Below are 26,338 nucleotides of genomic sequence, written 5' to 3' on the forward strand. Positions count from 1 at the left end.
CAGAGCTACTTCACAATTAAATAAGGTAATTTCTAGTGCAATGCATACTGAGAGAAAACAGCTCAAGAGGAGAAATGTTTTGGTCAAAATTAAATTAATAGATAACACGAGGGATACAAATTGCTATGAAACATTGGATTAACTGCTCGTGGTGAGCCATGCTGGGTAGTGAAAGGCACAGGAACAGCTTCAGGGGAGCAAACTGCTGAAGGACTGAACACCGTGGCATTTAAAACCTGATGGTGCGTATGTTTAGAAAATGTTTCTTGCATTGGTAACAATCTTGCACTGTCCAAAGTTGTCTGGAGCAGAAAAGGGTGAGTAAAGCAACATTCTTGCACAGAATTGAATCTTTCTTTCTCAGGTAGCTGATGGTTCGCTGGAAGTGTGTAAATTACCAGTGACACTTCCAAGGTATATAAAAAAGTTAAACAGTGGTGAGAATATATATTTAGAAGCACATATTCCTGAAAATCTTACTATGATGAGTTTACATGTCAAATCTTGGGAACAGGATTTAGCTGTGGATGAAGCTTCTCTTCATAAAACTGTGTTTTCCTGCCCAAATTTATCTAATCAGGCAAGAAGCAGTGTTTTCTTTCTTAAACATGCCTGTTTGGGCAGAAATTGAGTCTTGCATGATGCTCAGCCTCACTGATGTACAAAGTTTTAATGTCTTCCAAAACATATGCAAAAAACCCTGAAACTTTCAAGTTTCTCTCCTCAGGCTTTCCCACATCCTGTGGCTGCCAGGTCCTGGCAGCAACTCACCCAGAAAAGAGAGGAAGATTTTTATAGCAACACCTGTGGGAGAGGGAAGAAGAGCTATTATGGCCCTAAAAGTGTTATGCTAGGAAATGTTGACTCCTAGAAAAGAGTGCATAAATCGATTAACCCCTTACCCTGGGTAGCTGGGTACAGTCACTGACTACTATAAGACTAACTTAATAGCTATCCTTACTTAACAGTCAGTCCTTACGGAATCCAATCTGCTCAGGATGTGCTAAACAGCGAGGAAACCCCGGCTTTGCTCTATGGAAGCCGTGCTGCTCCAGCACTCTGGGAAAGACTCTCCTCAAAGTAAGGGGATGTGAAAAGCAGCATCTCCCCTTGATGTGGGAGAGCACAGGGCCGCTTCCTTGGGGTTCTGGAAGCTGCCCCTCAGGAGTTCTGGACACCGCGGGGCCTCTCCCTCAGGGATTCCCTTCGGGGCGCGCATCCCTCAGAGCGGTGCGCTTCTCCCCTCAGCGGCACAACCCTTCCCTCAGCTGTGCTCCCCTCAGCAACACAATCCTTCCCTCAGGTGCGCTCACCTCAGCAACACAATCCTTCCCTCAGGTGCGCTCACCTCAGCCACATAACCCTGCCCTCAAGTGTGCTTTCCCCCTTAGTTGTGCGCCCCTCAGGTGTATGCTCCCCTCAACGACAACCGTCTCCTCAGGTGTGCTCCTCCCCTCAGTGACACGCACCTCACCCCTCAGGTACGCTCCCCCCCTCCTCAGCTGTTCTCCCCTCAGCGACACCTTCTCTCAGGTGTACTCCCCCCTCAGGTGCTTTCTCCTCTCAGGTGCGCTCCTTCCCACAGGTGCCCTCCCCTCAGCGTCGCGCGCCTCCCCTTACGAGCCCGCCTCTCCCTCCCTCACCCTCAGGCGCGTGCGCCGCCCGCCGCCGGGGTGGGGCCTCACGTTCGAACGGCGGCGGCGGCGGCCGGTGAGAAACATGGCGGGAGCGCGGGCTCTGCTGCGGCACTGCCCGCTGCTGCTGCCGCAGGACCGCCACGGCACCGCCTACGAGGGCTTTGTCACTGCCCAGGTACCGCGGCCCCGGGCGCCGCTTGGTCGGCAGACCTTACTCCGAGGCGGAGGCGGGGGTACTTCCCGCCCTGCTGGGTCTGGGGGTCGCTTCCCGCTCTCCCGGCTCTGAGGGGGCAGCGCTTCCCGCTCTCCCGGCTCTGAGGGGGTAGCGCTTCCCTCTCTCCCGGCTCTGAGGGGGCAGCGCTTCCCGCTCTCCCGGCTCTGAGGGGGAAGCGCTTCTCGCCTTGCCGGGGTTCCTAGCTGAGCCACCGGGAATACGAATTGAGGAATGCTGTTTCTCTGCCCTGAGGGATCCCGCCGCCGTCCCGCGGGTTTGCCCAGGGGATGGCTTCCTGCTGGGCTGGGTTAGTTGTGCTGACAAAAGTGGTTTTGGGGCAAGGCCGAGTGTGCCCGCGTTCATGGCCTGTGGTAGAAATTGACATAAATGGCTGGTGGTGGGTGTTCTCCTTTCATTTATTTGGGTGGCTTCAGCTGAAGGGGCTGCATTGTCCGTCCCCTGTGGAAAGCGCGGTGCCAGAGCAGCGCTTGGGGCAGGGTGGGGAGGATGCTCCCAGCTTTGCCATCACTGACATTGTCCAGCTGTGGCTCCTTAAAATATCACATACAGAGCTCTGAACGGGTGTATTTTAATTTAGGAATAGCGTGGGGGTTTGTGCCTCTAGATGGCAAAAGACATGGGCTGTGTCATTGACAAAAATGTAGTTGACATTGAAATTGAAAGGAACCTCTGGAGATCCTCTGTCTTCAGTAGTTACTTTAGATTGTTTGGGTTGTGAATATCTTCAAGTACGGAGAGTGTGCAGCCTCTTAGACGGCCTATTGCAGTCTGGTCCCCCTTAACTATTAATGAGAGGTATTTAAATCCCATTTAGGTGATATTTCCTGTATTCCTGTCAGTGTGTGTCACGTAGCTGTGGCTGTACCCTTTTCCAGTCCTTCCCTTCTCTCTTTTCTCCAGGCTGAACAGTCCAAGCTCTCTCAGGCTCTCCTGGTATCAGAGATACTTTGAGCTCTTGGTCACTTTGAGAGCTCCTCCCTGGATTAACTCCAGTATGTCCATACCTTGCTTGTGTACTCCCAACTTCAATGTCCTCAGCTGGGATAGGGTCTGGAAAAAAAGTTTTAAGATAAGTTATCTGCCCCTTTTGCTTTGAGGCCTCACCAGCTTTCTTTATTTCAGTTTTATTTTGGCTATCCCATAAGAAAGTGGAATGAGGACCTCAATAAGGGCTGAAAATACAAGTAGAGGGGATTTAGAAACTGCCCCGTGTGGAAAAAAAAGTTAATTTATGTACTCAGGGCTGGTTTTGTTTACAGTTTGTAAAACTGCTGAAATGTGCTGTGGATCAGTGTCCAAGGTTCTTTTTAGTGTAGTTACTTTTATGATAAGCATCTGTTTTGACTTTTACTGGAGTTGAAGATAAATTTTTCATGAACAGTAGCATGATTTGGATTAAATTATGTGTTTTGGTCTTGTCCAGATTTGGATAAGGTTTCTTTTTCTCCTGAAAGGTGTTATGTTTGCTATATGAAATGTGATATACTGAAGAGTTTTTACTGACTATTGTGAATTAAAGGTCAAGAGTATTTCAACTTCAGAATTAAAATCAACGTTATTTGTGCCTGTCACTCATGCTGCTTTTTATCCCTAAGGAAAGAGATTCTGAATAATATTCCTGAAAGATAGGAAAGACCAGGTTTCTTTCTTAGTAGGCGATCTGATGGGGAATAATTCCCTCACGTGTCTAATATTTTTCTTTTCTGACCTTCCTATTAACTAAATACTTCTTTTCAAGGGTAGAGATTTCCACATCAGGATACTGCTACCAGTGGATTTGCAACTGAAAAATGCCAGGTAAGAGACTTTTATAATAGCAATTTCTAAGTGTGATGTAACAAAGTTAATTTTGATAAAAGAAATAATAGATATTAAAATGAGTTGTTTTTTTTTTTTTTCTCCCCAATATCAGTGTTATTAATTAATTCTCCCTGGTTTCAGCTTAACCTTGCAACAAAATTGCACAGCATCAGTGTTAATAAATGCTGACAATAAGCATTGCCTATATCAAAATATTTTGTTGTTAATTAAATTTGAAATATGTTGTAATTAATTGGCTGTATTTACATACATGAAGCAATGTACTTGGGAAAAAATATATTTTTTATATAGTTTATATTTATAGATCATTTATATGTCACCATTTGGGAAACAGAAAATCCAGTGCAAAGTTGTAAATTTAAGCAATTATGTAAGCAATTTAAGGAATGGTGGTTAACAGAGCTTTTAAACTTCATTTTGTTTGCTGTTTCTATTAATTGGTATGACCCAACTTTTCTTAAAAAGCTCTGTAGGGGCTAATCCACATACATGGCTGAGCCTTTAACTGTGCATTCCAAAGTTCTGCCTAGGCCAAACTGGGAGCAGATGTGGTATTCCATAGCTTTATTACATTCTAGGTTGGGTAATTAAAACTGCATTACAGGTAACTTTGACATTTTCAGGTTATCACTTTTAAATATTAGTGTATTTTATGAAGTCACACTCGCTTGCAAGAATTATGTTGTTGTTTTCAGCACAGAAGGGGCTTTTGCAGGTTGATTCTTAATTTTTAATGGGCTTTGGCATAGTGACATTTGGAAGTTTTAAGTAACTTTGAACACAAAACTCAAAGCAGTTTTGAAGTATTCTTTCCTTCCTTTGTGTTTCCTTCCTTTTTTTTCCAAGAAAAGCTGTTGTGCTGCTGTGTGTAGAAGGTTTTCTGCTGTCTTTTAGAAATCATGTACTGTGAATGTAAAATTTGTACAAAACTCTGTTTGTCTAGGATAGAGTGCAGCTGGCGTCTGAAGAAGATCCTGCATGGATACAGGCACATTTTAAAGCAGGTATGCAAGTTTAAAACCACTTATTTAAATATTATTATTAATCAGTCTTACATCTTTGTTTATAATGACTCTGAAAAGCTTGCTCTCATACATGTGTTCTAAAAGGGTTAAAGAGCCAAGCTTTATTTTTAAATGCCTGAGGATTTACAAGTAAGTATAATGAGAAATTGATGGAATTCAGTAAGTAGTTATTTTTATTCAACTTTTCTTTTTTCTTTTTTTTGAGATCAGCCTAGAACAATTTTTAATAAATGACACTTTACTGAAATTTTTCTTTACTCTTTCAATTGGAAACAGATTTTTTTCTTTTTTAAAAAATTATTTACTTTTGTAAACAAGTTGTTCATAATGCAAAGGAGAGAATTCACATTAATTATTAATAGACTCAGTTCATTCTTGGGATCTAAATTACATCTCAGTATCCAAAGGAAGCTTTGGAGTGAGGATACAGCAGGCTTTGAGTCCCAAAGAATACTTTGTTCCCCAGGAGGAAGGAACCTTTGCCAGAGGTGTTGGTTGGGACACTGTATTTCCTGGATGTGGTTTCATAAATACATAAATAAGTGATGCCACCTGATGCCAGGGAGTGTTCCTTTCTCAGTAAAGTTTCCTGGAAGTCCTCTTCTAGAATTGAAAAACTTCAACATGTGGTATACACTTGGTCTTTTTTTATGTTTGGTTTTACAATACCAGAAAAACAGTTGGGCTGAAGCACCAGAAGTTATGAGTTGCAGAAAATCAACTAATCCTCTTTCCTCCAGAGGCTGCACAACTGCCCAGATCTTGTCAGCTTTATGGTGGAGCTGAAAACTGTTTTGGTGAGTGGCAGAATATCTGTGTGGGACATGGGATGCTCTTAGAGCTTTGGGTTTCACTTTCAGTTTTTTACAGGTTACTCTCCCATAGTTTTATAGGTTTTTTGTTTTTTTTTTTTTAAGAAGAGGTGGTTTTGTATATATGCTGTTCATGTAATAGCTGTATAAATATCCTTTAGGATTTTAGTGACTGTATTCTTTGGAAGCTGAAGCACTTTAGAAAATTTAAAATCCCAGCAAGGGATCTCAGTGTAGAGCCATCCTCTTTACAGTGATTTTCTTGGAATTCCTATTGTTGTCTAGATGGTAAAGCAGGCTTGTAATTATACAATGGATTATACAGTGAGTGTCTTGCAGAAGGTGCTTTCATCTGTCTAACAATTTGACAAATAAATGCAGAAAGCTATTTTTTTTTTTTTTTTTCTTCTGATATTTCAGAGGCTGCTCTTTATTCTTCTTTTGCAAGTTTTTCAGGTTTGGAGTTGGAGAGCAACAAACCCCCTTTAATAAACATGAAACTGGGAATTCTTATCTGTTATTATTATGAGCATTTGATGAATACTTCATCCAACCTACTTTACTTTAGGAGTAAAACACAGGAAGTATTCTTCCAAACCATAGCAGTAGTTCCTCCTGGCATTACACTGCTGCTCTGCTATGCTTGGAATAGGCCTAAATAAGAATGTATTTTTTGGAATATTTTACAATAGTTATTGTAACTCAGAAAATGAGAATGCAGTGAAAGTATAATTCATTCAAAATAGCAGAATACTGGTTCTCAGTTACTGCAGAGAATGAAAACACTGGTGGTGGTGTGGGAGAACTGGGCAGAAATGATTGTTAAACTTGTCTTATAACTTATATATTCATTTAAATTTATTTTATTTTGAAGTATTAATACTTTTATTCTAAATGTCATAAATCTATGTGTTCTCTAAGCATAATTTTAACTTAAATGCACTTTTAAAGAGCAAGTAGCACAACTCAGCTGAAACACACAGGGCTTATTTTTCAGAGTAATGTTAACTTTTTAATAAAAACTTATTTTTTGAGACATTACTATGTTCTTGATGAATATCTGTACCAAAACTTACTCTAAGGGATCCTGTTATGTTAAAACTGAGAAACTGAATTTGATTTTTGATTGCTATATAAACTTTATATATATATATATAAAATAAGGGGAATATCATAGTTGTGTTGTCTTTTGTGGAATGGAGCCCAGGAGACAGCTGTGGGCTTAATAGAACCTTCTTTTGAAATGTTCTTTCAGTCAAGATGCTTGACTTCAAATTTATTAGCTGAAAAAGAGGCACATTTGATATTTGCATCTGAAGACTCCGTTGTCAACATCTGTGGGGTTTTTTTTAAATTGCAGATGTTTTCATTACCAGTATCTGAAGTAATTTACCAAACAGCTTCTTTGTCTGCTTTAGCTGGAGGCTATAACAAAACAAATGCAGTGTACAGTTAATTTTACATAAGCTTAATATTTCCGAATGAATTGCAAAAATCACATGGCTAAATAGATGCAAAAATATTGAAATTGCTCTTAATGATGTTTTTAATGTTCTTTTAAAAAGGAAATTGCTTTAAAGAACACACAAGACCTGCACATCCCACGGCCTCCAGAATACTACTCCTGTCTTGTCAGAGATCTAGAAATGCTGGGCTGGAATAGGTATGATTATTTTAGTTCTTAACAAACATCTTCTTTAGAATATCTGTTCCTCTTTTGTATTTGTGAGTTGAATGAATCAAATGTGCTTGTTCTGTTCATTTACCCTATTCAGAAACTGATTTTGCTTTGTTTTTAAATTAAAAACACCCACCAAAGCTGTATCAACTGTAGGGATATTTTCTGTCTCAACTGAGCTGAAAGGTGATACATTACTAAGAGACAATTTCTTCTTTTGGTATATTAAACATACTTAATGTTAATATTTATAGTTCTCTTTTCCCTATTTTGTACAGCTGGTTGTGACTTCCTATAGGTTAGGATTGATCATTGTTTACCTTTATGCTTTCATAAAAATATTTCATACTTTTTTTAGAATTAGAATAATAAATTTTAAAGAACCTGCTCTTTACAGAACAAGGATCTTCTTAGAGGAATTTATTATTTATTTCACAGAAAGGTGAAGATACCCAAAAAAATCACTGCTCACACCTTGAGCTTTATTTAAGGATTTTTGTTGGGAGAAACCATTTCTTCTTGTGCACCTCAGATTTACTCATTCCTAGCAAGTTTTGGGTCCTGCTGGAAGCTGGCTGCACCCAAATCCAACTGAAAAATGAAAGTTTTGGGCTGGGGAGAGAGGAATACTACTGAAGGAGGAAAAACTTTTCTAATACTTTCCCTTAATCAAGTTGGTTGAATCAGTGATAGTGTCCTGGAAAGGAAAATTATCAACTATAAAGCACATGTAGGACTTTTATCATCTTCATAGGGATTCATAAAGGTTGTCAGTATCTCTTAAGTCCTTGTTGTCTCAAATCTCAATATTTTCCCATTTATTTCATACAAATTATCTTCCCCTCTTGCCTTCTCCATTTCCAGGGAATCCTGCCTGGCCCTGTGCTCTCAGTCATTTGCTGGACTTCAGAGACTTACCTGAGGCTTTCCATCTTTATGCTGATTCCTTTTATTGCCCTTTTTTTTTCCCTTTTGTTTTTTTTTTTTTCTGTGATAAAACGAAGCAGCCTACAGAGGAATAAAAGTCTGTATAAGTGAAATATCACCCATGTACACAATTCCTTATGTGTTTACACAAAAAGTGTGACTTGAAACTAAAAGAATCCATATTTTTCTTAAAAGTGAGGATTGAAGTGATCTGAACAAGATGAATGTCAGAACAGGTAAAATTCCAGACACCCTGGCAGCATCTCTTTAATTTTTTTTTTCGTTTTCCTTTGCTGTGGCTCTTTGCAGCAGTTGTGCTTTGGTGTGGGCACTGCTGCATTTTTCTCTGCAGTATCCATGCTGGGCCTTAGCTGCTGCTTTAGGAATTCCCCAGCCCAAGAAGCAGTAGTTGGAGGAGTGGTATAGAGGTAGTTTCTCATCTTTATAAAACTGATACACTTTTGAGTTAAAATTGGAACAAAGCAGGGGTAAGGATTTTTTTTTCCCTAGTTAGATGAAGAATACTCTAATTCTTTTTAAGCATATAAAGTTTAACTGGCTCCAGTTGATTACACTTTTATCAAGACTTGTCTTTCTTTCAGAATTTGTGGAGAAATACTCCCAGAAATCTGCAGGTCTCTTTAATACCGCATTAATCAGCAGTAAAAATGAAATAATCTCTCTCTCCCTTCTTACTACCTCTGCTGCTTTTCTATGTATATTTTTAAATTCCTTCTTGTTGAGGCTATTTCATTTCTGTAGATTACTTTCTTCTTTTCACTTCCTTCCTAGGGATGTGCAACCCTTTAATGTGTATCTACTTTTTCCTTCCACAAACCTCTACAACTCTGTTGCCAGTTTCACTTGAGAGAACCACGTGACTTTTTCTAGTATGTAATGGTTTAAAAAAATAAATGTTTCTTAGGCCAGCAGGCAGATGCTCTCTCTGAACTCTGTTGGGTCTTTCCATCAGTCTGGTGATAAGTTGTGCAATTATCTTGGACTGCTTTTTATCTTTACACAGGAATGACATAGTAAAAATGCCAAAATATCCACATGCCCAGTTTACTGGTAAATATATGGGGAGGTTTGAACCTTTTTGGCAGTTGTTGAAGCTACTAAGCAGAATCCACCTTTAGAGAACAATATATTTTACAATTGTATCCATCTTCATTGTGATGGGAGACACGAACCAGTGACATCTTAAGGAAAAAGTCAGAAGTTTTAAAACTTATTCACATTTAGTATGTACTTTCTGCTTGCTAGGGTGCATGAATACAGTGTAAAACTGTCATGAAATGAAGGCAAATCATCATAAATAACTCATTTTGTACCTGTTTAGGTACTATTTTCTGCAGAAAATCGATTTCAGAATATGAACCAATATGCACTGAATTTCCCACAATAATAGTATTGACAATAAAAGAGAACTTCATCGAAGAGAAAAGCAAATCAAGAGCATAAAAGTCTCATAGAGTAAGAAACTGCAGAAATGGATCAAAGATTTGACAGGAAGTTTAATGTGTACATAAGCAGAGGCTGACAGGAACATGCTGTGTGTGTCAAAGGTTCCGGTGATGGAAAACTGAAACACGGTGCTCACTGACCACAGCGTGAGCCCTGACACACGCTGTAAATAACCCAGAGATATATGGCTGCATTAAGCACTAGGCTGGTGTATTAACAGCAGTAAATCTGCAGCAGCAGAAATGCTTGGCATATAGGACTCCCTCTGATTAATATTTGTAACAGACTAATCAGGGGATTGCAGACCTTTCAGACTTCTCGCAGGGCTCTGAGAGTTTTCTTCTCTCTTCCAGAGTGGCCTATGTGGACACTGGGCTGATTACAGTCAAGTTAAAAGCTGAAGACTCTTGTGGTCGACAGCATCTCATCACTCTCAAGTTAAATGCAAAGGTAAATTGATGTGGGACAAAATCTTGTGAGGCTTCCTTGAAATAAATCGATTTTTCTTAATTCGTTAGGATTTTAGAGGGTTGGTTTGTTTGCTGGTGTGTGTTCTGCAAGGTAATAGGTCAGTTCATTTTTTTTTTTTTTTAATTTTTTTTTTTTTTTTGGAGAGTTTTCAGACTAACTATAATATTGGATTATGGTTATCTGTAAGATGCAACTGTGCATCATATGGAAAACTCTTTGATATTACACTCATTTTACTGGATTACAGACAAAGCCATCTGGGAGACTTTCCTTCATTATCACTCCATCCAGAGACTGTGCACAGAACAAGAATTAGAGGATGTTGGGTTGGTTATTAACAAGTCTTGCTGTTAAAGTCAGAGATGTAAAGATTTATGAAAAACTGAAGTCGGTCAGAAAAATTATTTCTTTTTAGTCTAAATAAATGTCGCATTTTGACAGTACTTGCAAATCAAACCCATGACATTTGCAAAAACAAAAAATTTTAATTCTTCCTGGTACTTATCACTGAACTCAAATTACAATGTTTCTTTATGGAATGTCTCATTTCAAGGCATAAATCTCTCATCAGAGACTGTGACTATCCAGGCTGTGTGGAGGCAATTGTATGGCAATAACTATTGTCTTCAGAAAATCAGTCCGGGGAAAAAGGGATCTAAAAGTGTCTGGCTGTCGTTGTTTGGGACTATCTGTGGTCCACCACCTCCAGTTATAATCTTGGAAGCATGAGGAGGGGGCACAGCATTGTAGGATTAAATCCCTCCTTCACAGGCATTCTGTATTCCCTTTACAAACCAGGAGATTTTTAGTCTTACATAACATGAACAAGCTTTACCTTTGAAGGGGAAGAGGAGGGGAAAAAATACTGTTTGGGGATGAGTGTTGCTCAAGTGGATTTTTAGAGTAAAACTGTTCTACATGCAGAGAGTAATGAGTGCATAATTAATTTGCTAGTCCATTATTAAATACACTGATGGAAAAAAATCCATCAGGAAGTACAATTATGGTCTATTTAAGGTGCAAGGAGAATAACCAGGCTGTGTTGTTTATAAGGGATAAATACAATGCTTTGTTTGACACTAGAAATTAGGTGCAGCCTGTTGCCCTAAGGTTTTCTTGTTCCTAGCACAACACAAGTAAAGTATTTTAACTATTTGAAAATATTAAAATGCAGAAAAAAAATTACAGTGCAACATTCATTTTTCCCAAGCAGCTGCTATGGTCAAACTGATGCTTGTGCATTGGCTGGTTCTGTTCAGCCTTAGCTTAGCACTGCCCTGAGGGGATGGAGATTCCCAATTTCTGTCCTGGTACAAACTTCTGGGGGTTTTTTGGTAGTAATGAAATAGCAGAAGAAAGCACCATCTAACAACTAAAGATGTATGTAATAAAAAGATTAGATTATCAAACCTGTCTGTTTTAATAAGTAATCATCCTTTTTTCTTATTTTTTCTTTTATTTTTTAAATTTTGTTTTCAAGTGTTTTTGATGATGGAGGATCAATTGCTTGTCCTTTTTAAACCGTGTCTGGCATTTCAACTTGCCAGACAAAATTTGTGTGTGAAACATTGTTTTGGTGACATGGGGATTTGATTTGCTTTCATACACACAGACACTGCATTTGAGAAGACTTGGCTGAAGTATTTTTTGGGAAGGCATTTCTTTTGATAACATGTTTTAATAAAAGTGTGTTTATTTTTGTTGTGCTGTTTCTTTGATTAAGATCAGTGCAGGAGCATTTCAGACCCCAAGGCTTCAAATAGGCCACTGCAAGGATTTGCCTGTTGTGTAGTAATTAAGACACTTTGGTAATTATCTGAATGATCTGGCAAGGGGTATGAAAATGCTTTCTCTAGATAAAGTTAGCTACATGCTCAGAAAACCAATATAAATGTTGTATTTAATAATTGCTTAAAATGTCCTTAAGAATAATAGGATGATTTCTGAAACACATTTGATTATAACTGTAATAAGATAAGGTGTCATGGAGTTATCAAACCTTTTATAGCTTCTTTTTTTTAGTACAGCCTTTTAAATTTTTTCCTGATTGATTAATTGGGAATGAGGGCTTGTTTTAATTTTGGGTCTATGTTCACTCATCTCTAAATTTTTAAGTACTCTAGATTACTTTCAGTTTCAAAACAAAATATTGCCAATCAGAACAAATAGTTTAGCTTAAATGAAAATTACTTCCTGACTCATGTCAGGGTTGCTTGGTTTTTAAACTTTGCTTTCCAATATGTATAATTGAGGAGAAATTAAAAAAAATAATTTCTTTGTGTCTTAAGGTTTCCTTAATGATCCTTTGTGACCACTGAACACAGAAAATTGTGATTCTCCTGCCTTTACTAAATACTGATATATAAAACATTTACATGCAGCTTTCTTCTTTAAATGATAATTAACATTCATAACTATTCCTGAAAATGCTTTGCATGCTGCTTCCTCACAGAGCCAAGTTCTCAAGATGCTTGAAGTGCTCATATTTTGTTATCAAACTTGGCAGCTGAGTATCAATCTGACTTTAAATCACTAAGAAAAAAAAAATCCCAAACTGTATTTTCTTTCCCTCCCTCAGTATCCCACAGAACCACCAGATTGCCTTGTGGATTTTCCTGTTCCATTTGCTGTTTCCTGGATGCCACAGGTAACTAGTGGACTAAGCAGCTTTTTTCAATAAAGATATATATGCTATGGAGGGGTGGTAACAAGGGGTTGGATTTGGTTTTTAACTCCAGCTTTTCTCCCTGTGTGTGCTTTTTATTTCTGTACATGCTCATGAAAATGCAATAGGACTGAACTCCATATTCCTTATCACAGCACCTTAAATATCTTCCTTGCCATGAGATATAACTTGCATGTTGTATGTACTGCTTGGGGTTTTTTTAAGCTGTTCATGTGACTGAAAATTCTCTAGGAATTATGGTGGGAAAGTGAAAAAGTGAAACATAGAAAAAATTATTGTCTTCTAGAAAGGAAACATCCTTTAAAGATGACAGACATAGAAAAAAGGAGTTGGTTATTCTATAGAGTTTTTCCCAGTTTATTAAAGATTTTTCATAACATAATAAAACTTCCAGTTATAATCAACACAGGAAGTATTTAGTGAAATAGTTTAACTGATATTGCTACTATAAAGAACCACATTGTCTTTTGTGGGTCTCTCACATTATTTCATGTACCTTTTATCCTGAATACAGCATGTGTCCTTTACTAAATAACTTTAAATGTCATTAAATTAATTTATCATAAAATTAATTTATCATTAAATTAATTTGAAGTATATGTAGAAAATAGTTGATACCTAATTTCATTTAAATCAGGAAAGTAGATTTTACATAAATGATTGCATAAGATAATTCTAATTCTCACAAAGGTTTTTACCCAGCAATAAATACTGAAGTTACATAGGGAACATGGCTGGGAGGTTGCAGCAGGGTGAGTTTAAACTGGGCATATAATTTTTTCTGCAGAGCTCAAGGTTCTGTGTGTCACCTCAGACTCACTAATATTGAGAGGAAATAACTGCAAGAATCAACCACTGCAAATGAAAAATGTATTTATTTATATAATGTTAGGTTTTGATTCTCTGATATGGTTTGGAACAGTTTAAATAAATGTTTTTCCCTTAAATTTCATTCCAGTCCCTACATTCTGGCCAGGATTTCAAGTGCTGTTTTTAACCTCAAACTTAATACATACTTTCAACAGTGTTTTATTAATTTTACAGCCTTGCAATTTATGTTGCCTCAAATTAACAACATTTCAAACATCCCTGACAGTGACTGCTTCTCTGTGTTTACTGTTAGCAATTTTAAAGATGGACTTGTGTTGTAATAAAATGTTTTGGAAAAACCTGCCATGGAGCAGCCTTTGACAAGTTAAAAATGAGGGTGGATATACTGATATTGGCACTACAGCCAAGGAAAAATCCTCTGTTAAAAATAGAACACTCTGATGCTTAGAACCTTTTTACAGTTAGAATTACCTGGAGACTATTTGAAAACATGAACAAAAGTTGTTTGTGTGTAAGTGAGGAGCCTGTTTTGAAATCAGACACTAATTCCAGCTGCAGAGAGCCTGCTCTAATCCTGAACCAAATACCCACAGACAGAAGTGCTTCAGCTGTACAGCAGCTTCTGCAAATTGACCTGATGTGTGTGGGTGACATGAACCCAACACTTGTGGGGACAAATGGCTTTGGTAATTGTGTAAATTGTGTTTATTTTCCAAATGTGTGGGAATCACTGCAGCAAGCAGCCCTCACACCGTGATAAAATACGGGTTGTGCTTAGATAATGCTGCAACACCACTGGTAGCAGAATTCAGCAGGTACTCAAGTGCATGAAAATTTTGGTTCCTAAAAGGGAAAAAGAACAGGCTACATCTCTTCTCTAGTGAAATAACATGGTGTTTTGGTCCCAATTGTTCTTAAACTTTTAATATTACGCCTTCAAAGTATAAACTGACAAGGCTTAACTAAATTGGTGCAATGGCACCATTAGAATATAAACTCCTATGAAAGAAAATATAAATAGATTGCAGGTAATTGATTTTTCTTTCCCACCCCCTGTGTGTGCTGCTGCCTATTTCAGGCTCATAGATTTTAAACTTGAGGGGTTGTTGTTTTTTTTTTCTCCTCCTTTTTTTTTTTTTTTTTCCCCTTTCGTATAATAATAGACATGGCTTTATGGCATCCATATTAAAAATGGGTAATTTTCCTTATGGTCCCTGTCTTCCTGCTGGGTTGATAATGTTTTGATGTATTTTTCTTTTGCTCTGATGAGAGGTCTGCTGCTGCTGCTCTGACATATTCATTTGGATGAATAATTATAACTTGCACAATGTCAAGCTGAAGATGGTGGGGTTTTGTGCGTCATGACAAGCCCAGTAGCCAGTGCAGGTGTCTCACAGCATGAGCAGCAACAGCCAGTGGATTCTGGCTCAGAGGAGACGTTTTAGAGTAGTAAGAAATCAGCACCAAGGGCAATGCTGCTGCTGCTGCTCCTGTTCTAAGTGCCAAATAAATGCAGAGTGCTTCTCAATGACAAGTGCAAGAACATCTACTTATTTCTGTTAAAGCCTTTTTCTAAAGAACCAGATAAATGTGCTGTCTCCAATTTTAGTACACGCTGGAAGTGCAGTTCTGCAGGATCAGGGTGTCTCACATCAGGCTAAGGTTTCCAGGCTGACCACTGCCCACCTGGCTGGCTACATGAAGGTCATGGGAGTGGAAATTAATGACTAATGAGGTCGTGCAGCAGCCGGCAAGGAAACGGGAATGCAAGGTGCAGAAGGTGGAGTGCTGGGAATGAGATTATTCTTGGGTTATTTAGATGAAAACACAATAAAAAGCGTCGTAATTGTGCTCTTTCTTGGCAAAGGAACTTCACAGGCACCAGCTGTAAATGCAGGAATTGGAGATGGTTGACAAGACACTTAATAAAGATTTCAGGCTTGTGTCTTGGCTTGATTTCTGTTAAGGAGAGGGGAAATTGTTAAACTGCTGTTGGTGAGAAACTGTTTGCAAACAAATTCAAGGAATCATAAATTCTTTAGATGATCCCTTTTCCACCTAATGACTGTTTGCTTTGTTAAATTGTATTTTATTTACAAATCCGTGAAGGGCAGGAAGGTAATGGCACCTTTATTTTAGGCTATTTCACCTTTTCTACTGGGGGGCTTTGCAGTTGTTTTAATTTTGGATAGGCAAATTTTGTGTTAGTAAGAATTTTAGCAAAAAAATCTCAGAATAAAGATTGCATTTTTATCTGTTTTTCAAAAACAATTACCAATCAATTGTTCTGTATTTACCTTAATTAGAACGTTTTTTACTACCATTTGATTTCTATTTAGTTCTTCCAGGATTTGGAGCAGATGCTTGAAATTTGGCAGAACAGCCATATAGGTTACAGCACTTCTAAGAAGTTCCTGAAAGGCTTCATTGGTTTTTTGGCAGGCACACACTTGAGATGTTCTCTTTATTCTTCCCAGCCTCTGTGGCTCTAGAAATAAGAACCAAGAGTAAAGTGACTTTTTTTTCCCATTCCTTTGATTGGAGGGAATGGTGTATGGGCAATAAGGGTAGACTTGGGAGAATATTTGAATTGAAGGAAGAAGGGAATTGGCACGAGGAGGTCCTGATGATGAGGCAGAGATGAGAGGATAGAAATGGAAATAAAAAGGTTGAGAAATCACATAATACTTTTCTTGTAAAAGAGAATGTGTGTTCCCCTCAGAGACAGGGAGGTCTAGAATATCTGATTTTCCCTGGACAAAGTCAGGGGTGTAAATGGATGTTGGATCCAGCCATGGAGTCTGATAACACAGAAGGGACATTGAGGTCCCAGTTTCTGGGACCCATCAAAGCCAGTGTGTTGATGGAGGATGGAGGAACCAGTTTGGCTTTGTGAGTGCTTTTACAGCCATGGTGAACTAGATTGGCAGTGTGAATGATGAATGCCTTATTTTCCAAAAGGATTTTGACATATTTCACGTAAATTCTAACTCATTTGTACAAGGGGGACAATGAAACAGAGTTTGTGCTCTTTGACATTATTAACAATGGTCTTGATGTAATTTAAACCAAAGGGAAGTGTGATCTCAGGCTGTTCTAAAAGTGCTGGGCAGTCACCAAAAATTTGTTGGTTAATCAAATAAAACGGAATCTTGGAGTTTTCATGGTTTGCATGACAAGCAGGTGATGTATTTAAATAGCCATAGATGCATTTATGTATATAGCAGGAGACAGCTGGCAACATCAGTGAAGCATGCAAATAAGATCAAATGAACAGTGTAAGAAAAAAAAAGATTTAACTACCTTTTTAAGGAACATCATTGAAAAATTACAATTAGTATTAAAATTAATTGGATTTTAAAACTTATCTGTGGGTTATAATCCCTTGATGTTTCTTTTTTCTAGTGAAACCCTTTGAATTCCCAGAAGATAAAGATAAAAATGATTATTAGAGGATTTATCTGTATGTGATATAGAAAAATGTAAAAAATCAAAATGGAAAGCAACTGTTGCAAGTACCAGAAAATTATGCTATTAATTTAAGTGTCATCAGAGCACAAAAGATCACATTTCAGGACTGTGTGAAAATTATTAAAATACTGGAAATAATAGTACTTAAGATGAAGATACTATACTCTAAGATGTGGTTAAGTGACTGACACTATTATATCACTTCAGGTATTATAAAAGTAACAAAATGCTTTTAAAGATAATAAGCGTTACATTTTGAGATTGGCAGAATTCACACTTCTCTGCTTAGGTGCTTTCCTCTAATATAATTTAGCAACAGCAGGAAAAAATGTAGCATTTTATTTCCAAGCTACTCCGTTTCTTTCTAAGACACACATGCACAAAATATAAAAAGTTATTACGTAGAAAAATGCTATTTCTGCATCTGAGAACACTCTGATAATTTGCTGCTCTTTGTCCAGGTGAGAAAGGAAAAATAGAATCACTACAGATTAAAGGAAACCATCCCTTCTGTATTTTGTTTAATTCATAGAAAAATAGCTGTTAAACAGAAGGTTTAATTTACTTTTTCTTTTGAATCCCAAGATATTGGAAATCTGTCCCTCTCTGGGCATCTGCACCTGAAAAGGGTTCACTTGACCACCAAGTGTTTTCTCCTCTTGCAGAAATCTTTTCCTGGGGAAATGGAGACTTCTTTTTGCCAGCTAATGATTTCAAAAGATTTCTTTTGCATTGCTGTCCTGTATATTGTCCTGTCTAAGGAAAGATATTTCTGTTTCTGTGTAATCCACTCTCAAATATTGAAATCCCCTACGTGTAATCCTCTGCCTAATAGCTGGTTTCTCCTTATTTACACAATTTGAAAGCTGATCTTAAGCACCTGTTTTTATTCTGCTTTATTTTGAGATGATGATGAGGTGGTTAGGTGATATTCCATGTTTTATGCTATCACAATACACTGGGACACACACATGTATTTCTACACTCCTTAAATGAATAAATTAATTCTTAAATATTCTCTGAGGCTGCTCGTGGAAACTCAGTGAAATCTGTTTGAATTTGTTGTTTTCTTAGAACTCCTTAATAGACATTTACAATCAGTTCCTGGCAGCCTTGGAGTCGCTGAAAGAATTCTGGGATGCCCTTGATGAAATCGATGGGAAGACATGGGTGCTTGAGCCAGAAAATCCCACACGGAGTGCTACAACCAGAAGAATTGCAATAGGTAGGAAAAGATTTAAAGGGATACAGTGGATCTGAGAGGTAAAACTCAGAGAGCTGTTTTGTTTTGCTTGTCTCATCAGATGGTGCTTCTCTGGGTTTAGGAAAGGAAAGGCAGCACTTAAAACCAAAGACAGAACTCCTCTTTTGCAGATTAAAACAAACAAAACAACTTTTCATAACTAATCCTGTTTGGGAAATTCATTACAACTTTCTGGTGTCAGATAAATGAAAATTTCTGCAGGACAGCCTTGTGTATTTGTAAATTATGCACATGGAACTATCAACAGCTGAGCACTTGCATGGTAACCCTAGAACAATCAGCATTTGTTAAAAATCAGCTTAGGTGAAGCCCTTATGTCAATCATAAATTCCAAATTTTTAAACTTTGGATTCATCCTATCCTGGAGTAGAAGGAATGTTAGAGTGCAGCCCAAGGGGAAAAAGAGGGTTAAAGGAAGCAAGGGGGAAGGACAAATAAATAAAAGAGGAAATGAGGCTTCCCTGTTAACCACATGAAAATGTACCTCAGTTTATATGCTGATGTCTAGCATTTTAAGGTCTTAATATACATAGTATAAGGAATTTTATAATCACATGTGTAAGATCAGGAGTTGTATTTGCAACTGTCAGAGGCTGGAAATGTTGAGGGGATGTTTTCTTTGCTAAAAAAGTGCTGAAACCCACATCACCAATAGCAAATGGTAGAAATGTGAGAATACAGAGTGGATCCCTGACAGCTGTAAGGGAGGGAGGAAGGAGCTGGAGGGGAGCTGCTTCATGGGAGTGGAGGGAAGGACAGGAAAAGTTCAGTAGGTGGCTGGAATGACATGGGTCAGACACCACTTTGTGTGCAGTCAGGGGGTCTTTGTCCTGGTCCTGCTGCCCTTTGCCACAGGCCAAGGAAAAGGAAAGAAAAGCCTCAAAAAGTGCCTTGGAGCAGCTGAACAGATGAAGGATGGGGCTTTGAGCCCTTTGCTGTCAGGCACAGAGACCCTTCAGTTACCCCTGAACTTGGATTCCATTCACTCCCACCTCTTCCAGGATGGAAAGCCTAACACAGATTTAATTACAGAAAAGGTTGGGTTTCACCTGGGCTGGCTCAGAAGAGGCTCTGCTGTGATGTTTTGGAGCTGGAGCCAGAGCACCACTGAGCTGCTTCCCTCTGAGGAACAGAGCCCTTCCAGGGATGGTGGGGTGTCTTGCAAAGCCAAATATTTGCTGTTTCAAAAATACAGGTTGTTTTCTTGATCCTGGAATTTGCTGGGGAGGGGACTGACTTCTGCTTAATATTGGGTTTGGGCTTCTCTTTTTGACTATGAAATTAAAGATGAATTAATAAGTTCCATGTCTCTACCTTTGGAGTTTCACCAAGATTTTGAATGGATTTTGTCATCTAGCTTGGGTTGATAGCATTTATTTCTAAGTGAGTGTAAAGGTTAAGCCAAGTCTAAAGAAAACAGACCTGGCAGGTTATTTTAATCAGCTGCTATTTTTAATTACCGTTTGTGGAAATTTAAATAGTTGATATATACCAATATTTTGTACAATCCAACTTATTTACCCTAATGAAACCCAACCTGAGTTAACCAATATAAAACTACTTTCAAAAATGGTTCCTTTTTCAAATCCTTGACTGCAAAGCTTCCCCATGGCCTTGCCTTCTCCTTGCAGGGAACAATGTCTCAGTGAATGTGGAGGTAGACCCTCGCCATCCAAACATGCTTCCAGAGTGTTATTTCCTTGGAGCAGATCATGGTAAGGCAGCAAATTCCACTTGTTTCTCCTCTGGACTCAGATCTCTGATCCAATCCCTGCCTGAAGGGAGGTTTCCTGTGGTGATGCCATTATTCCTGTCTGTTTTTTGCAGAAGTGAACCCTCTGAGAACTAAACTCAACAACAACATGCACTTGTGGTGAGTGTCTGTGGTAAAGCAGGCCAGAAACCCAAATGCTGTTTGCCATTCCTTGTGTGGATTTACCTCTCCTCCTTTCCCACCCACAGGGACCCAGAAATCAGTTTGTTACAAAACTTGAGAGAGCTCCTAGAAATTGATTTTCCATCTCGTTCCGTGTTGGAAAAAAGCGTAAGTTGGTTTTGGTTAATGAGCAGCAGTTATTGCTGAATAAGTCACATTTGAATGGTCACTTTCTAAGAGCCAGGGACAGTCAGGGACTTTTGAGAAGTAATTGGATTAATCCATAGTCACAAGGACTTGTGAACTTCAAGCAACAGTTGTCAGAGCTTGTTAACCTTTGATTAGAGGCACACACATCCCTGTGGCCTTCATAGCAGTGAGGCCATTAATAACAAGCTCCACTATTGAAAAGAAAAGAGGAAGTTCCAGAGTGGATAATGAGATGTGGACAATCCAAACATTCTGTTATGGATGGTGATGACTTCAGTTCTGATTAGGTGGAGCTGCTTAGAGGGGACAAGAGGCCACCCAAATACTGGTGCATTTCTAACAAACTGGGAATTAATTTTTGACAATGCCTTAACACTGTGTTACAAGGTTTGCTTTCACTCACGAAGATTCTAAATTAAGATCTGACTGAGGGTTTGTGCTAATGTCAAATCATAATGACAAATCATAGTGGTTAATAAACAAAAAGTGCCCAAAAGTATGAAAATGCTTGTTGAATGAGATGTAATTCAGTTAGGGGATGAAACATAACCCAGTCAAGTCTTGCACGCCTGGAACCCAGAGTCACTCTATGCCATTGTGATATAAATGTCTTAAAGGCAAAACCCAGTAATTCCAGCCAACAAAAACTGCAAAAACAAAACCACAGGTGAAGCTGTGTGTATGTGTGAGCAGCCCAGCCCTTCCTTCAGCCATGCTGGTGTGTTGCAGGACTTTGCCAAGGACTGTGGGATCTGCTACGCCTACCGGCTGGACGGCAGCACACCCGACCACGTGTGCGACGATCCCCGCTGCGGGCAGCCCTTCCACCAGGCCTGTCTCTATGAGGTAAAGTCACCAATGGCACAGACTGCTCACAGCTGGCACCTTCTGGACAAGCACCACTTTGTGTTCCTTATGGGCTCCTGCTTAATGCAGAATTTATGGCAGTCACTTGCCCTGTTCCTAGGTGAGCTCTCTGGGAAAGAGAGCCACCATCTGACTTTACATGTACCCTGTCAGGTGTTCATCAGCTGAACTCTGGTAATTAATAGCTATTTCTTAAATTGGATATAAAACCAATGTGACTTTTAACCCACTTCTTGTGTTGCAGTGGCTACAAGGCCTTCCTACCAGCAGACAGAGTTTTAATGTCATCTTTGGTGAATGTCCCTATTGTAATAAGGTAAGGAAATCCAAGGAATAGAGTGAACTAGAGTGGAAAAGGCAAATGTCTCAGTATTTAACTGAGGGTTTTCTGACACAGTATAAAGATAGCCCCACACTAGAGCCAGAGTAATTAAACACTACACTCCACCATATTTAATGATACTTTTTTAATGCTGTAACAAAAGGTTCCGTTAAAAACAACAAAAAGAATCCCAACATTTATAACAGAAACCAGCACAAATAGTTCAGAGAATCCATAACTATTGAGTGCAGATGAGAACTTGCCTGTACAAGGCAATACTGACAGGATTATTTCAAATTTTCTTTTTCAAGCCCCTGACACTGAAATCTTCAGTGAAGAAACTCTAGGGAATGCACTCCCACTGAAGACACAGGAACAGCAACATCAAAGCAGATACAAGGACAGGACAATGAGCAGCAGAAGCATCAGAACAGCTGCAGTGTAGGGGTAGGTTTCATCAGCAAATGCCAGCCTAAACACAGCAGAGAGAGAGGGATGAGTGGTGTCAGCACCAGCCTGGGATGCTGCTGCAGGAGCTGGAGATACAAGGTGATTGTGTTTCTTTTGGGATTCTGAGAGTATTCTGTAGGGGTCAAATGGTGGCAGCTTTCTTGCAGTGTCTTCCTGCAGGGGAAAAAAAAGCTGTGATTATAAAGCTAATATGAAGTGAGATGTTAGTAAAAAAAACAGAGATGCAATTGAGGTATTCAAGTTATCCTAGAGAAACCACTGCAATTCTTACAGAGTCTTACCTCTGGAATTTGCACTTGTATGGATAGTGTATGGTAAGTGTGTAACATAAGGCATGGTTAAATACCTCCTGAAGAGACAGATGTGTATTTACTATTGAAGCTGAAATTCTTTCCTATCTTTGAGTTCTTTCCCAAAAGATTTAATATATTCAGTCTTTCCTGTGTTCCTGCTAATAAAAGTTTATCCTGGAAACTCAAGACATGATTTTAAGTGCGAATGTGCTGGTTTGATTTGTGTAAGTTTTGCATTTCACAGTGAAGCTGAACCTCTGCCTATCACAAGGAACATGAACTGGTAAAGTGGGGCTTGTTTTGGCTGGCCAGGGGTGCCTGGGCTGTTCTACATCTCCAGCAGCAATGCTGTCCTTGGCCAGCCTCCACCTCTGAAAGGGATCCCCAAACACCACAATCCCACTTCTCACTTAGCCAAGACTTGACTCTTTTCCACTGTCCCTTAGCACCAGGGACAGCTTTGGTTTCCTAGAGAGTTTTCCATTACCATGCTCCTGAATTACGTGAGAGGAATTGAGAATTCTGCAAAATGAAGCTAAGAGAATCCTGCCTTTTTTCCTTCTCCACTTTCTCATCTGAATGGCTTGAATGTTATCTGACACTCATTTAAAGTCCCCCCATTATGCAGAATATTCAGTGAGTACCATAGAAGAGTTCTACATGGAAATAGCACATTTGATCCTATTGCAATAGCAGCTTTTCCATTAGAAAAACTAAATCCAAACACAAATATAATCTTAACTACCAGCCCAGTGATTAGTCCCTTTTCTGCAAAAACTACATTTGAGGACTAGGAAGTAACACTGGAATGCTTTCCTATTCCAAAGCTGTGTTTGACTTTTCAGACTCCATCTCCCCTGCTGGCAGCCAAAACATCTCCCAGGATGGTTCTGCTCACCACTGTGCTGCCTGGTGCTCTCAGGTACAGCTGTGCTTTTGCTGCTTCCCTCTCCCAGCTTGTACCAGAGTCTCCAGGCAGTGATGATCATTCTGCTTGAAGCAAAGAATTTTGGATTAATCATAAAGCTACCTTTAAAGCTGCAGGTTTTTTCTCATTAGAAACTGTCCTCATGTAACCAAGTTATTTGTTTCTGTGAAAGAAAACCAGGTTGGAATCGCCTCACTAAAATATACCAGAGCTCCAGAGCACAGGGTGATCACTGAGATGGATGTGATGCTGTATTGTTTGTACTAAAACTGATTCATTCTTTTTCCTGTTGTGCAGTTGAAGAGTAAGACTTAAACTATTCATTCAGGCCTTTTATGCACTAAATTAGCAATAACAGTCATGGTGAGTTTGTTAACTGCTAAAATCCTGATGTAAAACTTAGTATTTAAGGACTTAAGTAACCAGCACTATGAAGTTTTCCACTACACAAAGAAATAACTGAACTAAGTTTCTACCAAGCAAACACCAGGGTCCCCAAAAGGAAATAGAAGAGTTGGGAAATTACAATCTGCATCCAGATGCAGGGCTTTGCTCTGCAGCTACAAAAACTGCAGTGGAAGCTGGCCAATGGTACATACAGGCAATTGCCCACAAACCTGTAGAGTTCATGGCAAACAAGAGTTTGCATACACACAGTTGAGAGGTTTCTGGAACTCTTGTTTTTAGAGAGGCTGATCCTTCCTCCTCAAGGCACTGAGACTGTTCTGTGGTAACACCAAAGCCCTCACCTTTCTCGGGTGCTCAGGCTCCTGCTGTGTAGTGTAGAATCGAAGTAGAAGCTCCCCCTGGAGCTGCCGGCGCATTCTCCGGCTGTGGGGCCTGGAGTGGTCCCTGTGCCCCGTGTCCTCCTTCTGCTGCACTGCTCTTGGGGAGGGCCTGGGCAAGGGGGCCCGCTGAGGTACAGATGGTAACTCTGTGTGCTGAGAGGAATTCAGTAAGTTCAGAGTGACCCAGGTCCTGATCCACTTGGAGGTGCCAGGTTTGGGGCAGGTCAAGCACTGCCCTCTCAGCACTTATGCCCTGGGCTACCAGACACTGAGGTTCCTGTCTGAAATACTGGAAGCCAGTGAGCATCTGTCAGCTCCTGGAGTTTGTGACAGAGCCCTTGGCTCTTTTCCAGCCCTGTTCCTCCTCACCCACCCCATGAGACAGACACAGAGCTAATGAGAGATCTGGGTGCTGCTGCAGCACCTCAATCCTCACCTGCTGCAGCTCTGCCTGGGGAGGCCTCCTGCTCCGTGCATTTGGCTTCCCTTCTCCCAGGAGCTGTGTGCCTGTCACCCCCACACAGGCTTTGTTTGGACAGGCAGGTTCTTCACCTTCCAGCTTTTTTCCCTTCTGCTGAGCTGGTTTTGGTAGAGGCCTTGGGAGACGAACCTGGGGTGCACAGTAAGCATTTTGTACAGTGAAAAAAAGCCCAGATTTCACACAGAAAAAAAGTTATCATCATATATACACCCCTTAAACAACTACATCACTTTCTAAACAGGACTTGGAGCAAAAGTTCAAGTTATCACTTAAAGTTCCAAAAGTGAAAATAAGTGGATTTATACCTAAAAATTACTGTATTTCATTCTAATGAAATTACAGGTTGGTATTAATGCAATTATTTTTAGTCTGATTTCTACAAGATCAAGCAAGCAGTGACCTGGCTTTCCACCTGTTTTTACCCCACTTTTCTTTTGCCCCAACATCAAAACTTTCACTGTAGGGGGAAAAGCCGATAATATTTATCCAGGGTCAAAAGATCTGGTACACAAATTTGGGATCACTGCAGGCATTAGGAAGAGCCTGCTGGTCATCCAGACTGTCAGGGCTGCAGCACCAAGTGCATCAGGCCACTGAAACAGTGCATTTTCTGAAAACAGCAAAAAATTTCAAGAGGGTTAAGTTACCTGCCCTGTCTACTTGTATTTCATACTCCTTAGATCTTTTGAATAACCCTAAAATTGTCTTTCTGCAGCTGTTCTGCTGCAAGTGTTTAGAGGAAGCTGGCTGAAGGAACACACAGTAATACACAGGTGATCCTGCTGTTCTCACTGTTCCAAGAAGTGAGACACTCGGCATTACAGATTCCCCTGAGAAAGTGCTGACAGGTGCCAAGATTTAGTAACACCCAGGCATTCCCTCTGATCCTGTTCCTGGCCATCAAACCCAATCCCACAGAATCCTGCAGCACAGGAATGGTGATAACTGACACTCCTCAGCCAGGGATTTTCCAGGGGGGTGTGACTTGTGAATACCCAGTGCTGCAGCAGCTCTTGCAGCCTGCAAGGTTGAGATCATCTTTTATGCCACAGACTGTTGAGTCTTCGACCAGGCTTAAGGAGGAAACAGATTTACTATTTAGTGTCTGACTCTGAGAAATCAAAGACTCCTGTGAAACAGAGATCCAACAGGATCAGCTGGAGATCAGTTAACAGCTACCTGATGCTTGGAGTCAGTTCACAAAACAGTGCAAACTTAAAAAAACTTCTCAAACGAATGAGGGCACACTGTTCACCATCACAGCTACACAAGTCCTGTCACCAAAATAGCTTTTGGGTTTGTTAAAATGAAAAAAAAAGGGGGTAAAACCAGAAAGTCAATAAAAGTGCTAAGTATCTGTAATTACCAAGATCAAAACCCAGTGCCTTTTCATTAAACATGAACTTTTGTTCTGCCTTCCACAATAAGTAAATAGTGCTGACAATTGGTTTGTGAGGCACTTGCTACAATAAAATCTAATTGTATCATGAGAGAAAGGTGACAATCAGGAGATCATGAAAAAATTACATATTCTCACTGGTGGTTAATTAGCCATGCAAAACCCCCTCAAACAGATATTCTCTTCTATTAGGAATGATTACTATGCAGGCCTACAGATGTCAATACCACAGTCATTCAAATACTTCTTTCCCTACTAATTGAAGGTTGTAAAGCTCTGGTGCCAAGGTTTTGCTTCCAAAGAGCTAATTTATGACTAGAAGGATATTTTATGTCTTCAGTTGCAGCAGCTACAAAACTCAGCAAATCAGAACCATCT

At 39.6% G+C, this 26,338-nt stretch overlaps 2 protein-coding genes across 8 annotated transcripts in view; one reads left to right on the forward strand and one right to left on the reverse strand.

The window, feature by feature from the left end:
* The first annotated feature begins 1,653 nt into the window (after positions 1-1,653).
* On the forward strand, positions 1,654-22,044 carry FANCL (FA complementation group L). Its single transcript, XM_079329559.1, has 14 exons — positions 1,654-1,812; positions 3,611-3,669; positions 4,637-4,697; positions 5,459-5,515; positions 7,096-7,193; positions 9,956-10,052; positions 12,652-12,720; positions 18,136-18,286; positions 19,957-20,040; positions 20,153-20,198; positions 20,288-20,369; positions 21,141-21,257; positions 21,523-21,594; positions 21,912-22,044. Exons 1-14 carry the CDS (start codon positions 1,720-1,722, stop codon positions 21,945-21,947), a joined length of 1,122 nt encoding a protein of 373 aa, XP_079185685.1. The 5' UTR covers positions 1,654-1,719; the 3' UTR covers positions 21,948-22,044.
* VRK2 (VRK serine/threonine kinase 2) overlaps positions 21,727-26,338 on the reverse strand; it is a gene marked incomplete at its 5' end in the record, with an annotated part of 35,642 nt that continues 31,030 nt past the window's right edge. The window contains 4 exons of one of the 7 annotated variants that reach the window (XM_079329493.1): positions 21,727-22,224; positions 23,263-23,354; positions 24,042-24,233; positions 24,542-24,690. In XM_079329493.1, the coding sequence (XP_079185619.1) occupies positions 22,193-22,224; positions 23,263-23,354; positions 24,042-24,233; positions 24,542-24,690 (465 nt within the window). In that variant the 3' untranslated portion in view covers positions 21,727-22,192. Of the gene's footprint in view, positions 22,225-23,262; positions 23,355-24,041; positions 24,234-24,516; positions 24,691-26,338 lie in introns of all 7 variants that reach the window. The other 6 variants (XM_079329492.1, XM_079329494.1, XM_079329491.1 and 3 more) reach the window with 6 other exon arrangements.

This window comes from Erithacus rubecula (assembly GCF_903797595.1).
Source record: "Erithacus rubecula genome assembly, chromosome: 2".
Lineage (NCBI taxonomy): Eukaryota > Metazoa > Chordata > Aves > Passeriformes > Muscicapidae > Erithacus > Erithacus rubecula.